This window comes from Anopheles cruzii, chromosome 3 (genome assembly GCF_943734635.1).
Source record: "Anopheles cruzii chromosome 3, idAnoCruzAS_RS32_06, whole genome shotgun sequence".
Lineage (NCBI taxonomy): Eukaryota > Metazoa > Arthropoda > Insecta > Diptera > Culicidae > Anopheles > Anopheles cruzii.
The window spans coordinates 39,725,865-39,742,971 of record NC_069145.1 but is presented as its reverse complement, the minus strand read 5'-3'; the positions used below and the strand labels follow the sequence as shown (position 1 = coordinate 39,742,971).

Sequence of the window (17,107 nt, the reverse complement as noted above, 5' to 3'; positions counted from 1 at the left end):
ACTGAGGGTGAATGGCCGGACAATAGTCCTTTTATGTGTCGGTACTCTAGTGAGCCGTATTGGTCGATTAATGTGCAATCTGTCAACATCAATAGAACGTCGATGCACTTCGCACAACTTTTAAATATTAGCTAACAACTTAAACTGGGGCCGAAGGCTTACGAAAGTAATTGATACATGGATGAATAAGGCAGAGCTCGCTTAAGTCTTAGATAAATGGATGTCCCGATCTAGAATAATCTTGTAATCTAGCAAATATACTTTGTTACAGCACGTCCGTGGATCATTCGGCTCGCTGTACCGACTAATTGGTTTCTAAGCGAAGGACTTCAGTTCGAACCCTGACAGTGCATACCTTGAGTGCAAAACTTAGAGTTGCCCGTTCTAATGTTATTACAAAATAATAAACTTAAACGTCTACATTTTACACATCCTGTTGGATGTGCAAATGACCTTCCATTGCGCAGTCAGTACTAAAGCGGAAGAAGCTTGATAAACGAACAAATTTTGTTGTTCGTTAAAGATCGTGAAAAAATGTTTAAGCAGAGAGACTTTGAAAGAAAGACCTAAAATTAGTTTGTTCAGCATAATGTTACGGATTATCGGCCAACCCGATTTGCTTCTACAGTAATTTGAAGCTAAAACGCTTTTCTTTCACTTGTTAAATGAAAGGATACATGTCTAAGAAACACAAAGAGAAACCCTGAAAGAGAAACCTGTCCAGACAGTACGGCGGATTTTTATGTTCCTGCTATTCCTACGGGCAGAGCCTTGAGCCGGGACATCCGCCACATTGGATCTTCATTAAGAAACGTTTCACGGGCACCACAAGCATGGCAACCCCGCATTATGTATCTGGCCCATCAACAATTTGCTTATAATAGCCATCCAACAGCAGATCGATTTGTGTTACAATCTAACGGATCGGTGTTCCGATTGTTTATCTCTTCCGAAACGGAGCTTCATTTACTTCTCCCGGGGATTTTCGATCACAGTTGCATCGGGAAACCATGGCAACACGGAAAGTTAAAGTTCGGTTCTGAAGAAAAATTATAGTTTAAACATACCTTATTCTTTCAATGGAATACACAAAATATTAACGACCAATTCACCGGCTAGTCAACAACTAAATAATAATATTTCGCGAACGGCATTTGTTATGACATTTCATGAGCATTGCCAGTAGAAACTCCCTTGAGGTGTAAAATAAAATCGACTGTGGTAAACCGAATGGTTAAGAATACAAACTTACACAATTTTGTACTTAAAAAATAAGGTGCGACACTCCAATAAATCACATAGACACGCCGCAATGGAGCTTCGATGACCACGATGAAGAAAAAAGAATTTTTACATTGCACAAAATATAAATATTTGAACGGTTGAGATTGGCGCTTTTATTGGTATACTGTGGCACTTTCCGTTGTTGTGATTTTGTGTTTTGCACAAAGCATTTCAGCTGTCAACCGACGGCGGCACTTTTGGCACTGGTGCTCAGCGAAAAAGTATCGCTTATTCGCAACGTTCCGCTGATTCTCGAACATTCTCGAATATTATATCAGAGAAGGTAGAACATTAACAAGCAGAGGGTATAAATAAAAGTACTGATAGACCAACGGAAGTTTTATACCTTATTTGGTCATCATACACTCGGCAGCATGTCATCTTTGTTGTCCTGCTACAATCGAGGTTGTGGTCAAAAATTTGACCCACAAAAGAATGCCCCTGGTACGTAGCTCTTGCTGGTAGAACTCTGTTGTCCAGTGACTGACCACACTTTCTTGATTTCATTTGCGGTCATCAGACTCCTGTGTTCATCATCCCGGCGTGCCAGTCTTTCATGACGCATACAAAGGCTGGAGCTGCTGCAGCAAGAAGAGTGTCGATTTCACCGAGTTTCTAAATATAAAAGGTTGCACACGCGGACTCCATTCGAATGAAAAACCACCTGAGCCGGAAAAACGGAAGGATGAAGCGGCTGCACAGGAAGAGGCAGAACCAGTTGAGGTTAAAATTCGTGAACCCATCCGGCCAAGCATGCAGCGACCTCCGTTCGAAACGGAACTCAAAACAGTGGACCCTTGGGTTGCGCCTGCTTTCCGGAAGCAAATTGATGAAATGCCACCGGTGATCGCGCAGAAGAAAACCCCTTCGGAACTAGCAATGATGCAGCCTGGAACGGTGTGCAAACACGGTGGATGCAACGTTACTTACGAAGATGCCACCGAGAAGAAGCAAGAATGCGTTTACCATCCCGGAGTACCGATCTTTCACGAGGGCATGAAGTTCTGGTCCTGCTGCCAGCGTAGAACGTCCGATTTTACAGCGTTCATGAACCAAGCCGGATGTGAAACAGGCAAACATTTGTGGTCCAGTGTAGAGGATGAATCGAAAGCCATCAAGTGCCGTTTGGATTGGCATCAAACGGCAACCACGGTGGTGGTCACTGTTTTCGCCAAAAACTATCATTATGCCAAGAGCTTTGTACGGCTGAACCCTGTCCGGTTGGCGGTTTGCTTGCTTTTCCCTCAGAAAGAGGGAAATGAATATAACGTGGACATGGAACTCCGTGGGGTATGCTCATTTTCATCCAGGAAATTGTTCAGTATCTAACGCAATTTGTTTTCTCTTTCTGCGACAGATTGTTGATGTGAATCAGTGCAAGGTGCAAATGTTTGGCACGAAGGTGGAAATAACGATGGTGAAAGCGGAACCAGGCACTTGGGCCAAGTTGGATTTTCCTCGGGAGAAGAAATATACGGATAGCAAGGCGTTAAAGACTGGGGCAGAAGACAGCAAAGGGGGCAACGATGATGCCAGTGATTCCGATGTAGACTTGGACGACTTAGAGCCCACCATGCGCACTGCCACGTTAACTGAAATTAAGGACTAAATTTTTCAAAATCTCTGCCCGTTTCCACTAAGCACTCTCCTCTTCACCAATCGTGGTCCGGTAATCATTTTCAGCAAAGTTGAAATAAAGAAATCATATTTCATTAAATTTTAACTGTATTTTCACCGTCTTCAATATCTTTAAGCAACAAGGAAGCAACTGCTCTCTCTGTTCATTCGGGCACATAATCTTCATCTTCGGTGTCAGAGTCGTCCAGTTCTAGATCATCGATGTTCTGGAACAGTGATTCGTCGATCCGCACACTTTCGATCGATTCGCCAGCATCCATCAGGAACTTCAGATCGGATTCGTTCAGCGTGTTGTCGCTCAGGAACAACTCGCGCCCGGTCAGCTTCCTGTTTTCGGCTGCAATCTTTTCCTTCCGCTCCGTGATGCCCATATCCAGCTCGAACTGCGATTTCCAAGACATGAACGTTTCCACGGTCACACGTGTTCCTTCGAACTTTTTCATCTCCTCTTCATCCACCTTTCGTTTCGCTTCTTCTTTCGCGTTTTCCGCCGCATTTTTTAGCTCATCGTACTTTACGTTCAGCCACTCTTGGGCGGAGGACACGAGCGAAAAAATCATTTCAATGCCAATGTTTTCTTCTATCGTTTTGTGGATGTGTTCTAGCAGCTCCTGCTCATAACCATCGTGGAAATTGTCTGGATCTTCGATCTCCACCAGCGGCCCCGTATCGGGATATTTTTCGGTGTACGTGAACAGTAGTTTGCAGGATAACCCCTCAGTCTCTACCTCCGTATCATATTCAGTGGTTGCAATTGGCAATCGAAACTTATACGGTTCCGTATGCTCAACTTCTAGCTCGCCGCAGTAAATTGCAGACAGAGCTTCAATCTCATTTCCTTGGTCCTCACGATAATTGCGCTCCATTGGACCGGATACGTAAGCGTCTACCGGACAAATAGGTATGGATTAACGTACTAAATTGCAACGTTTAGGAAGAATTTTATTTATTTGTTTGTTTTGTTTATTATAATCTTAGGCTGAAACTCACTACCGGAATGAAATTGACAATGCACGGGAAAGATAGGAATTGTCAGATTGACAAAGTGCTCACCTTCGAAGAATTTATAGCACAACGTAGCCGAAAGAGTCTTTGCTCAATAAAGTATTACGGATAATGGTCGCAATTATTGCTTGATAATGAATTTTAGTTTTCTCAAGCCCAAAAACAAATATTAATGTTCAACTCATAACGTATTTAACCTGTCGGCAAAGTTTGTCCTTCATCCCGTGCTATAATGTGCTGTCATTGTGCTGTCATTTGGTCTGTTTTGCGTTTGCATCAAAAACAACTACGCTATAAATCGAAGTGAGAAGGAGCGTGGGTTCGTTTGTAACGAAAAAGTGCAAAATTGAAAATTTATCTAAAGTTTGAAACTCTGATAATAGCGCCATCGTGTTTTATTATTAGTTCCTAGTGTACGTAAGCTGGAATTGATGGAAAGCGACGGATCACCACCCCCTGCTTTCGGGCCAGCCGCCCTCGGATTGCACCCGGTTGGGACAAAGTTTCCAACGAGAACTGCTTCGAAAATGCCAGTTCAGGTGCTCAATGCCCGTGGAATGCCAGCCAGAATAAGGAAGAGAAATAAGCTGTTCTTCGACGATAATATTGTGAACGACAAAGTTCCTGGCGTCCGTGCGAGTCCGAAGAAAACACCCATATCGAGCAAAAAGTCTTCCGTCACCAAGGGCACTCCGGGGAAATTGCTTGGCATTAGCCCTCGGAAGTTTGATCATTTCTCCCGATCGATTCAGAAGAAGAAATATTCGTCTCGCTATGCCAAACTGAAGGACAGCATGAAGAAACGGAAGATCGACACGGAAGAAAAAAACATCATGCAATCGATCAACCCGATCGCAACATGGGAGAAAAAGATGTATCAAACGTTGGGTTTGCAGATTAAAAGTCTGTTACGGCTGCGGCGGGCACACTGCTTCGTGTACTACGAATGGTTTTACAGTGACATCGACCAGTATGTGCTCGGAACAGGATCGCCTTTCCAGCAACTGATGAAAGAACGCTTCCCACAGTTGAAAACAAACAATCTAACTCGCGCCGAATGGAACCGCGTTCGGGCTTCGTTTGGAAAACCAAGAATATTTTCTCGCGCCTTTGTAGCACAGGAACGTGCGGAACTGTTTAAAATGCGCGAAAAAGTGCGCATCCTTCAGGGAAACAATCTTTGTGACATTTCGTTCAGTGAAGGTTTACCGAAAAATATTCCACGCCGCATCGCGGATGGTACGAGGGTGATGGCCAGATTGTACGGATCATCCAACGACGGTGTGTTCGACGGGATAGTTGAAGGATACGCCGAAGAGGAACGCAGCTACCAGATTGTATTTGATCGGCCGACCATAAAACCATGCCTCGTTCCCGACACAGAGGTCAGTTCCGTGACCACGACACCAACGATTAAGCTGAACAGCATCACGAAGGACTACAGAGAGGCACTGAAAGGGGCATCGTTCCACGTAGCGCCACGGATGACTAAGCGCACTATACACGATTTCCAAAAGAGCAGATTCACGGGAGATCCCCTGATTGTGGGGGGTTCGAAGTACAGTGCGAAAAAAGGAAGCTTCCCTGGAGACTACATTGGAGGCTATCCCGTCACGTACCTGGAATTGATTGTTCGAACCAAGAAAACTGTTTCGGCCAAGCAGATGAAGCTGCTGCGTTTGCAAAACATGTCATCGGAGGCAGAAATATACCAGGCGTATCAAAATCCGTACCCCGAAGAGTTCAAGCGACGTTACGCGATGCTGATCATAGCGATCGAGAAGCTCAACCGCGATCTGGAAAAACAACTGGAGCAGCTTAAAGTGTTGGTAACACATTTGACACAGGATCCCGAAATAGTAGCAATGATAATACCGAGCCGCTTCCGCGAGCAGTGCCGAGAGAAGGCAAATAAGGTGTTCGATAAGCACAACAAGGGAAATGTGAAGAATGAGCAGATCGCCGATTTGATTAAAAATCTTGTAACAATCCTGTATCTTGCGTCTAGCGTGGGAACGAACGTCACGGATATCGCAATGGAAATGAGAGGATGCCTCGCGGAAACAAGGGAGCGTTTGGAACCCGGAAATGTTTCTATGTTCAACACAAATGTTGCCAATCCTTTCAACTACTTACAGCTGACAAATGGCAATGTGCGAGAGGATGTTAAGGTTAAGAAAGAAAAAGATTCTTGAAATGCTACGATATGCTTTCAAACCTTCATTTCTTAGTTCGACCAGAAAACAAGATAAATAGCTTCACAATTAGGACAAGAACAAGAAGATATCTTCACCAAACAATATTGGAAAAAATGTTCGTCATCAACTTTACAAATGTGTAGCGTCATAATATCAAACAACAGAGGTATATTTGAATCGGAAATTTAATTTACGAGACACTGACGATAACGTCTGTGCAGTCATTTCTCTCAGGTTTAGTCATTTAAATTTTATGGAACGGAGAAGACGTTGTGGTCCGTAGATCATTCGTCTCTGCTGCACAGTTTCATTGTTTAGAAAACCCACAAAATGAGTGCTCTGCCACTTGCTAATAAACGACCGGTTGCAACTTCTATGTACATCTTAAGAGAGTGTTTGAAATAAATTAAGGTTGTTCCTTTGAAATTACGGTGTACAAGAGTTTTTTCCTTTGTATTTCAACAGGCTGTATTTTTACCTGAACATCGTTCTTGAGTTTTTGAAAAACTTCCTTTATCGGTACGGGGCTATTTTAGTTTTTCATATGTACTTTAGTAAGAAAGTGAGAACGCATTAAGATGATAACGCTTGATAGTGTCAGGTTGGGGCACGCGCTTCGGCCTGTTTGCTGAGACTTTTCTGAGAGATAGACAATCGTATAACCGCAGGTAGGTTTTTCCAGTTTTTTAAAAAGCGCAACTTTATTTTAATTGTTTGAATAGACTTTTTATTTTGTTACAGCATTATTGATGATAAACATGGAGCAACAGAAAGAAAAAAGTTATATTTTTGGAAAAATAAAGAAAACGCGAAATCTACGTGGACATTCGTATAGCCGCACTTTAAGAAAAACATGTAAGAATCGACCTTATCTAAAGTTACCTGGTATTTAATATTTGGTGTTTCCACCCCCATTTCTTATCACTTCAAATATGACGTTTGGCATAGATTCCGACAACTTTTCAATGGTTTCCTTGTCGATGTTATTCCAACACTCTTGAATGGCCGCACGTAAGCTTGAAATGTTATCGAATTGCCGTCCATTTGCATAAACCTGCTCAGCTAATATATCCCATAGGTTCTCAATGGGATTGCAATCGGGACTGCACGCTGGCCATTCGAGGAGAGGGATATTTTTATCCTCAAACCAAGCCTTGGATTCTAGGGAAACATGAATCGACGCATTATCTTGTTGGAATATTTGGTCTTCATTCCCGTCAATCTCGAGGTGAGGAATTAAAACGTCTTCTAGTAGCTCCAGATACATGCCTGAATTAATTCGAGTAGAAACGAAGCAAATTGGAAGCTTTCCATGGTATGAAAATGCCACCCATACCATCAAACTTCCTCCTCCAAAATTTCGTTTGGATCTGGCAGTGTCGTTCTGGCTTAAATCATGCCAACAACAACTGTAACCGTCTGGACCATCAAGGGTAAACTTTTTTGCATCAGAAAAAATTACTTTTCGCCATTCCGCCACCCATGCCATGTGCTTTCTAGCAAAGTTTAGGCGATTCTCTTTGTGGATAGCACTTAACTTTGGCTTTCCGTTAATTTTTTTCCATTTAATGTTGTTGGAAGTTTTCAGAATGCGTGCAATCTGTCTTTCTGTTACAGGAACATCTAATTTAACTTTGATTTGTTTGCAGGATAGCTTGTTCTGCGTTGCTTCCTGCCTTATTTGTCCTTTAAGTCGCAAGGAAACTTTAGTGTTCCCCTTTGTAGCACGTTGTATACCATATGAGGGTCCTTTTCGAACGAAATTTCGAATCACCTTCTCTGACCTCCCGATGTGAGATGCAATTGAACGATTAGAATAGCCATCATTTTTTAGCGATGCGATCAATCGTCGCTCTTCTTCTGTCAGCCGATTACCACGAGACATTTACTGTTAAAAATCACCTAAAAATCAAAACAAAATCAAAACAAAATCAAAAGCAGTCCCTATAATGCTTGAAATGTTCTTACTTAGTTGCACTATTTACTGCAAATCCAAAGCTTGCGGCAAAGATCCAAAGCGGCTAAACGAATGCCTACCTGGGGGGCCAGACGGAGGGTAAAAAAACGATTTGACATTAATCTTTAACGTTAAACCGTTTGCGTTTGCGTTGCGTTTGCGACTAGCGTTTGCAGTTGCTCTAATCGGTGCAGTTTTTAATAGAGATAATGATTGGATCTGACTGTAAACTTCAATTCAAAGTGGAAAATAATGGGTCATTTTGAGCAAACTTACACCCCGCAAAAATGCTTAGTTACCATAATTCTCGTTCGTTCAGGCTTCTACGCCCTGTCAGCAAAGCAATGCTTGCTTAGCATTTTGCTATAATATTTTCCAGCTGTGCTGTCTATTTCGACTGCTCGTAATCAAAACACAGATCAGCCACCAAAACAAAATTGTCTAGTTTTAGTTGATTACTCACCGGAATTATGGACCGAGAGCTGGAAGTTCGCCACATGGCTTCATATTTGGACACTTTGGCAAACATTTTGGACACCAGCGATGGCTGGAGGGATTTTCTATATTTGATTCCGAAAAATATGGAAGATCTTACGAAGGACGAGTACACACCGAAGTATACCGGTTCGCACGAAGCGTGAGTCACCATCCGTTGGCAATGGTTTATATTTACGACTAAGATGTGTTTTCGATTGCAGCACGCTGGAAACGGAGAGTGCTCGGAACAATTTGTCCCCTGCCAAACTGTTGCTCATTGAATGGAGTATTTCGGGTAGAATAAGACCCACGGTTGGTGATCTTCTGACGCTACTGCTGCGGGCCAATCAAATCCGTGCCGCGGAGTACCTTACCAATCTCTTGAAAGAAACTCCGCCCGTGCGACCGAAGGAAGGACCTGGGGCACCGATTGACATTACGCTACCGGAGGATCACCAAACAGAATCGTTGCTGGATGATATTAGCTACCCGAACTCTTCCCAGCTGCAGAAAGATTTGTCGATCACGATAGCAAACAATCGGGATTACTACGATAAGATGGGCCCGATGAAGCGTGTTGAAATTAAGGACACAATTTCTTCGATCGCGGATGTACCGTTACCGGAAATATCGATTAGTAACAACAACACCCAAACCGATTCGGATTCATCCGACATACGGAATTCGGGTATGGCAGAAAAGTACCCTGAGTTGATTCCCGGACCATCCGGCATGAAGCATAGACCAGCAGAACCAGCAGTCATTAACAGCATTACGTCTGGCGCACTGCCGATGGTATCGATTCTGGGTTTGGATGAAAACCAAAGCGAAAAAAGAGAGGAATCAACTAAACTGCAGAACGATCGTAAGGTTGGAAATATGCAGATCGACGATGAACACAACAATCATCAAAGTCCCAACCTGTCTATTTTTGGCCCTACGGAGGAGGAAGTAAATGTGAGTCGAATTGATCAGCCTAGTGAAGGTATTCCCGCTTTATCAGCATTACTTGCCGGTCCAAGTGATTCGCAATCAAACGGGTCCATTGACAACATTTATGCGGACAATAATCCGCCGATTAGTGGCATCGATTCCAGCACAAGTAGCTCCGCTGAATGTAGTACGAATGGAATAAATCACAGTTCTTCAGCATCCTCGATCCGCGGCATCGATTCTAAGAAATCTCAAGAGCTTAGTAATGTACAAAACATGGTCTCAAATGAGTCGCTTGGTGACCTTATACAGTTCTCATCCTCCCCTGTGCTGGCGGAATATTCATACGAATTGTTGGAGCTGGTGACCGATAACTTCAATTCAAAGAAATTTACAAATGGTGTTGTCCAATCCCCCGATGGACGTTGGATCGGCGCTGGTGGTTTTGGTGCGGTGTTTCTGGGAGTGAATCTGGCGCCAACTATTCCTGTTGCAGCCGTGAAGCGGCTTGAATCGAATAAGTATAAGTATCGGGAGAAGTTTCAACTGGAACTTGACATACTTTCCAAGCATTCCCACCCCAACATTGTGAGTTTGTTGGGTTACTGTTCAAACGGCCCCCAGCTTTGCTTGGTTTACGAGTACATGAACGATGGAAACCTGGAAATGGCTCTAGCGAAGGTGCGAGAAAATGAACTGGCGATGGACGGCATCTGTCGCTTGAAGTATCTACAAAACATTGCTAATGCAATCAGGTTTCTGCATGAACGAGCCAGTGTTATCCACCGGGATGTTAAATCGGCCAACATTCTACTGAACGGGTCAGTTGCCAAGCTGGGCGATCTGGGTCTACTGAAGTCGACCACCTCCATGACCACGACGAAAATCATCGGCACAAACGCGTATATGGCTCCAGAAGCGGTACGTGGTGACGTAACCGTTGCGTTGGACGTGTTTGCATTCGGTATTGTGATAGCTGAAACCGTCACCGGAGAGCCAGTGTTGGCGGAAAACGGGTCCCGCAGCGAAATCGATCTGGCCGGGTACATTCTGCGCCATCGGGCCGAAGGACGAAACCTGGCTTTGCTCGTGGATAGGCGCGCCTCTAAGGAGGCTGATGGCGGAAAGTGGATCAAAGTTGGGAACCGTTTGCTAGAAACCGCCCTGCAATGCATGGAAGCAAGATGGTGTCGTCCTACGAGTGCCACTGTGGCGACATCAATCGATGCCATGCAGTTGGCGCTCTCATGCTAAACAGATAAAGTGTGAGAATAATGTGTATTTTAATAAGTGCCTTGTAAACTGAGTTTAAACCGAGTTGGAAAACAAAATACTCATGCATCAAATTCGACACGAAACGTACATTCCAATAAATGTAAGGTTATTGTTGTTTTTATTTTTAAGTGTTATATGTTAATTTGAATGACTTTTTAAACAGAGCAGCAAACGTATCGATTGGAGTTGTTAATAAAACGATAAAAAGTACTTGCAAAACAGTTAAAATGTGTTTTTTATGTTTTGAAAAATGGCTTTAGAGACGAATTTTAATGTTTTTTTTTCAAATCATAGTTACCATTGCTCAATTGCTTCATCAAATTTGCAAAGGGTTCGCAGGAAGAAAAAATGTTTCGACGCATAATTTCATTGTTAACTGAATCTAAGGTACACAAGAATTGAATTACGGTAATTTCACTGTATAGTATACTGATTACGTATGAATCATTTCTAGATTCGACCACGAAACGATCCGCAGCAGCTTCTGTTGGGCGATCGTGGCACCATGGTACCGCAAGCATGCGTTTGATCTACGCTACCCTTCTCGCGTGTCCTACGTACGCGTGCGTCAAACGCTGCGCCCGTTCCGCCTTCGGTTTCCTTCGGTTAAATTGGTTTTGCGGTGCGGGTTTTCAAATCTCGTCACAGGCGTTCTCCGGCATGGTGTCTCCAGAGCGGACCGTTTCAAGTGTGGCGCGTGATTAATGAGATATAATAGAACAGCTGTCCGGGGCTAGCTACACTTAGGATACGGCTTAATCACGGTTGACTGCATACGGGTGTCAGTGGCCGATCGAAAATATCGAACGGTTGGAAGAAAACCGTTTGAACTTTGTGGCTTTGGAGAGCATGCCGGAAGCAAGCCACATGGAGTTGTTGACAGGAGTCGACCAGATTGTTGAACCTACCTTCGAAGTGGTGATTCTGGTTTCAGGGTAATTAGACGTATAGAAATAAATTACCTCCGGCAATTACTCCACTGGGCGTTCTAATGACCAAAGCGACCAAATAAGTCCAGCTAACGGAGCATCACCCACCACAAGGTCACAGTAATCGGTTTCATGCTGGCGTCCACCAGGGAACACGTCGATCGCTGTTTGCGATGGTTAAGGTCAATAACTGGCAATCAGGTCGATGAGAAGTCGTTACGTGCTTCCGACTAGGGAATCCTTCCCCAGCTCCCATGTCTAGCGAATATCTGCTCTCAACGGGCCAGTGCACATCGTGGCCCAGGGGGGTCCAATTGCGTGCCGTGGGCTAATGGAATAAAATCAAACACAACCCTTCGGCCAAAGGGCCGATTGTCGCCAAAGCCAACGGCTTGCTGTTTCCGTGCTGACCTTTGCTACACGGACAGTGGTTTACACGCGATCGAGCATCCAACATCCGTTACAACAGTAATTAGTTACAACAGCAACGACCAGTGACGGGCCCCCTCAGCCCCTGGGTCTCGGCTTTGCCGTGCCGCCAAACTGCAGCGAGGCTCAGCCCATCGGAGAGACCAAATCTTTTTCGATACAAAATTGAAAATTCCTACTGCGACACTTTCGACACAAGATCGTAAGAATTGGAGACACGGCGGCCGCCCTGATGGCCACTAATGATGTTGTCAGAAGTGATCACAAGTTTATGGTCCACTTGATGGACGCACGAAATCGACTCGACCGAAGAATGGCCGACGATTGGTCAATCTGGCCGAGCGTACGTCCGTCGGTGGGTCTCCCGGGGGGGTTCTACAGTAAAATGCCTGGGTCGCTGCGTTCGCTGTGGCAATCGGTAAATATGTTTATGGACGGAAATACCGTACAGTAACGCTGTGTCTACACCGATCCGGACGCACTCTCACTACTTCTCGATCGTAGTATAAAAGGTCGGTGTGTCTAAGTGTCATGAAAATCAAGAAATCAAGTGCACAACGACCCACTGAAAGGTGATTGGGCCCCTGATACGCGTGCCACAGATCAACGGCCACGGTAGCTGAAGACTTGTTTCAAGTGCAATGCCAGTGTCAGCACCGGTAACAGCTGATCGGAGAGCTAGGTGGTTCCTAGAACTTATCACGATCGCGGTGATCGCAGCATACGCACTTGCACCGTGCCGGGCCATTCGCCCGTCGAACAGCTAGCGAAAGGATTCGTGCATTGGTGCCCTTGCCGTAGCCGTGGTTACAAGCGTAGCCTTTGGTCACGGTACGTTCTGCCTTTCACCGCTCCAACTGTCAACTGGGTGGTGCAATCTGGCATTCGGAGCACCGGCGCCGAGGACGAACGGTTGGATCAGAACAGCCCAAGAAAAGGCATGGGATGTGAGTCCTTGCCAATCGGTAGCAATTAATGCACACACAATCACCATTTCGGACCGACTGACCGGCCGTCTCGATCGTGATCTTCACCTTGACGCGCGAACTGGCGGCGGACGAAACTGTGCAGGTTCATTGAACATTCCACAGGTATGTCCTTGGCGGGCAGATTTCCGCGAAAAGAACCCACCGTGATGAAGATCCCGTGATGGTGTTCCTCTGAGTTAATTCGTGCTCCTTTTCCCCGTTTGGCCCGAGACGTTCGGGTCCATTCCGACTTCGCATCCTTAGACCCGACGATACATGCACATCGCCCGGTCTAATGAGATGCACTTGATTTCGGTCATTGTCTGGTGCGGGGGTATCCGCGAGTGAATGGCAGCAATCGTCGCCGGTTACGGGTCCACCTGGCGGGGCCTAGAAGGTCGCGCGCTCGCGCTGACGACGCTCACGTGTGTAGAGTGCACCGTGCGCCGAAGGGGTTACTTCCGAGATTCGCTGTGAAACAGGTCGCCAGTGTTGGCGAGCTTAGCGGTCGCCAGTGGCCTCGCGTGCACAAGGGTGAGTTGGCGTGCTGGCGCCACTTCGCGTAGCCCTCTTGCCCAGATAACAATCGCCAGGCATCAGAGGGCTGTGCTCAGTAACCGGACGGCGGTGGGAAAACTGCTAGACGTGTTTTCGTTTAAGGTAAATAGACTTTTTCACCCAACCTAATGAACCGTGCGGAGATTAGTATCTCTCCGGAGAGCGAATGATTGGAGGTTTGTTTGAGTACCGTCTGCCGTTGGAGGTCTCCACCACGGGCAGCCCACTAACTGTAACAGCGCAAACGCTGGGCTATGAAATGGTAATTATGAATGAATGAAAAATAGTACACCGTACTATACCGGTGCGTGTGGAGTAGTAGACGTAGGGGCACCTTATTAGCGGCGAGCGAGTACTACCCACGCCTATGTAAGTCATAAATCCAGTAATAAGCGGCTTTTTGAAGGATTTTGGACACGCACGCACGGCCTGTGTGTAGTTTTGGGGTTCATTCTTGACCTACATGAGGTCAGCCATAGAACCAGGCAGTGTTCTCCTGTGGAGATGCTTCTTTAATTACTTTGAATTATGCACTCATGCCAAATGTAAACGGCACTAGTATTTGGCAAGGACATAAGGCGTTAAAGGAAGTGCACATTCGCTTTACGCAGAAAACCGAATAAAAACGCTGTGAAACGGAAAGGATTATGTTTTTAAAGTAGTTGTAGTTGATATTCTTCTTCTATTCTCGCTGGCCACCTGGCAGATTGTGACCCTGCAATACCCGGCCCGGTTTGCCCCATAACGGTTTGGCAATGCGCAATTTACAATTCACTTCATCACCTCAAACAGTTCCGTCCTGCTCAGATGGGCTCCGCCAAGCCACCGGTGAGGAGCCTTTTATTCTGTACCGTCCCCGTCCTTCTTGAGGTTGGGTTTGGCAGCTTGCTGGCTGGCGAGAGATCAACAAGTCTTCGCTAAGAAAAAAAAATACCGGCGAACGGCTCTACGAAGCCGGTCGCGCGGCAGAGTTCGACGTTCAAGTTCAAGATCGGTCAACCAGGTGGAGCGGTAGGACGACGCCGGCGGCACACGGTACCAAATTCGTGTGCCGGCGGAGCGGTAGTGGTGGCGGCAGCGATGGTGAGAGGTGGCTCGCCGTGATCGCGAACTCGCCTGACTCGGTGACGCGTTCGTCACCTATCGTAACCGTAAAACCTGTTGAACCGCTGAACCGATTTAGGGCCGTTTTTGTACGGCTGCCCGGATGCTGGATGGGGATATGTTTATTAGGCGTCACTTAAGTCCTCGAAGGTTCGCGAGTTGCTTTGGACCGATGCGAACGGTGTGGGGCTCAAGATCAACGACCTCAAGGACGATAGAAGACGTCAACAGGCCCAAGGATGCCCGGTCGTCGGATAGGAAGCAGAAGGGCTCCGGGATGGGGCCACTCCGATCGATACTCAGGGCCCTCGCGAGTGCGCAAAATTCGGAGCGTCGCCCGCGGCTCAAGGCGAAAGCGCTGCGACTTCCCTGCGACGGCCAGGGGTCAGGGTGGCTCGCTAAGCTCTAAGACCCGGTTGACTGTGACAAACTGTAGCTCCGATCCGAATGGTTGCACCCCGGGGACGAACCGACGAAGTTGATGGACTGAAACGGTTTCCTAGCCGCCTAGACCTAGAGGTGGGAGGTTTTGATAAATGTTCACACTGTTTGCGGTCAAGTTGGAGTTCGGGCGGGCGGAGGGGCGCACGAACTGTCCGGACGGTAGCAAAGGAAGGCGGTGGCCGTTTGACACTTGAGCCACAGACCGAGGTGATTAGGATTAGGGGCGTAGGCAGAGCTCAACGGCTGCCGTGCTGTGCCGTGTGTCCTTCCACGATCAGGAACAAGCAAGCCTTCCGATGGTGGATTGCGAAACCTAAACCGCCGCCAGGTGGACGACGCCGTTGAACGATTTCGTTGAATTTGTGTGTGTTTTTTTTGGAAAACGGAAACGATAGCACATTAATAATCGACATGTGATCTAGTTCAGTGGGTGTCGGCAGGCCACTCAGCAGGGGTGTTCGGTTAAATAAAAACAGACAATTTATCACCGTCTCTCGTGCAGCGAGGATTTTCTCAAAACGCTACACTCGGTGTCGGCCAACGGGTGGCCGACGGTTAATTGGGAAAATTAATTACCGGCTCTTGGGGTTTATGTCACACCGGGTGGAGAACATTAAATCGATTGTTTATGCTATCAATTACGGCCGGACAAACGATAACTATTACAGCGATCAATAGCGATCACGTGGAGAGCCCATTCAGTAGCCGATGTTTATTACACTTTGGCTGTTCTTTGTTGTGAATTAGATGAATAATAAAAGAAACTGATTGATGATGATTGGTAGGAAATTCGCCACAGCCAACGGACAGGTTCATGCAAGTAAGCACAATGCTTTTTCGAGTTACCATAGAAGTCTTGCATGGCCTCTGAGCTTTGAGCGATTTAAATAAGTTATGGCATTTATTCAAATAGTTTGCTTTTATTATCTTAAAAATTGATAAACATTACTAACTAGAAAATAGTGTTTGGAGTTAGAAAACGTTTTTTCATACTATGTGTGAAGTTTTTCTGAAGCAGATAAACCGAATACTGTTTGCTACTTCTGAAATTGCCATAGAAACTCTGGACGGTATAACTAATCGAGGCTCTAATAATGTAGTAAACACCTAATAAATACTGAATGCTGTCTTGAAACCGGTTGCGAAATAAACGTTGAGACGAAACGCCAATATATTGTAAGTTAAAAATAAAACAACCGTTCATTAGAATCAACATGTTTACTGTTTATGCGCTACGATGAACATTTGCACCGATAATTGAATATTTGGAAGGGAAAATAAGCTATTCCTCACGTTCGTGGGGTTCATAATTCAAGGTTACCCATTTCGTAATTTGGGATTCACAGTACTGCCACTTTACAGTTTTTGAATATATCTGTCAAATGATGCATCAAACTTTTAGTTGAATGTCTGCCATTTTAGAAAATGAATCGCTTAGCAACAGAACAACGTGTTAAAATGATTAAAACTTACTACAAAAGTGGGGATTCAAAATACGTTTCGAGCCATTAGAAGTAGCACATTTTTACTTGGCGGTTGCCGCATCTAGGGCACTGAAAACCCTCAATCGATTGAAGATAGGCCGTTATATCCCAAAAGGTGACTGTAAGGTGCGCATGATAGGCTGGCGGTGTCACAGGACCCTATTTTTTCGAAAACGACAATGGGAGGATCATGATCCACGATCATGTAGTGCACTACTGTCTAGGAGTTCCACTAGGACCACTTGGTCTAGGAGAACCACTACAATAGGAATTCCGAGCGATACCGAAAGATGATAACAAATTTGGCCTGCAATTGAAGATATGGACTTAGAAGATATATGATTTCAGCGCTTTTTGGTGATGTCCATTGGCCAAGATCATGCGATTTGATACCATGGCACTATTTCTTGTGGGCCTACGCATA

The 17,107-nt window shown here is 45.5% G+C and overlaps 4 protein-coding genes across 4 annotated transcripts; 3 read left to right on the top strand and 1 right to left on the bottom strand.

Moving 5' to 3' along the window:
- The first annotated feature begins 1,534 nt into the window (after window positions 1–1,534).
- On the top strand, window positions 1,535–2,961 carry LOC128272783 (cysteine and histidine-rich domain-containing protein morgana). The gene is made up of 3 exons (XM_053010657.1): window positions 1,535–1,728; window positions 1,805–2,574; window positions 2,642–2,961. The coding sequence occupies exons 1-3, from the start codon at window positions 1,659–1,661 to the stop codon at window positions 2,891–2,893; spliced, it is 1,092 nt and encodes a 363-aa protein (XP_052866617.1). The 5' UTR covers window positions 1,535–1,658; the 3' UTR covers window positions 2,894–2,961.
- Window positions 2,962–3,024: 63 nt separating this feature from the next.
- Window positions 3,025–3,857, bottom strand: LOC128272974 (RWD domain-containing protein 1). The gene has a single exon (XM_053010868.1). It carries the CDS (start codon window positions 3,786–3,788, stop codon window positions 3,066–3,068), a length of 723 nt encoding a protein of 240 aa, XP_052866828.1. The 5' UTR covers window positions 3,789–3,857; the 3' UTR covers window positions 3,025–3,065.
- Window positions 3,858–4,270: 413 nt separating this feature from the next.
- Window positions 4,271–6,505, top strand: LOC128272509 (protein lin-9 homolog). Its single transcript, XM_053010333.1, has one exon. The coding sequence runs from the start codon at window positions 4,359–4,361 to the stop codon at window positions 6,120–6,122; it is 1,764 nt and encodes a 587-aa protein (XP_052866293.1). The 5' UTR covers window positions 4,271–4,358; the 3' UTR covers window positions 6,123–6,505.
- A 2,047-nt stretch (window positions 6,506–8,552) lies between these two features.
- LOC128270383 (uncharacterized) lies at window positions 8,553–10,982 on the top strand. The gene is made up of 2 exons (XM_053007782.1): window positions 8,553–8,719; window positions 8,781–10,982. The coding sequence occupies exons 1-2, from the start codon at window positions 8,553–8,555 to the stop codon at window positions 10,744–10,746; spliced, it is 2,133 nt and encodes a 710-aa protein (XP_052863742.1). The 3' UTR covers window positions 10,747–10,982.
- The last annotated feature ends 6,125 nt before the right edge of the window (window positions 10,983–17,107 follow it).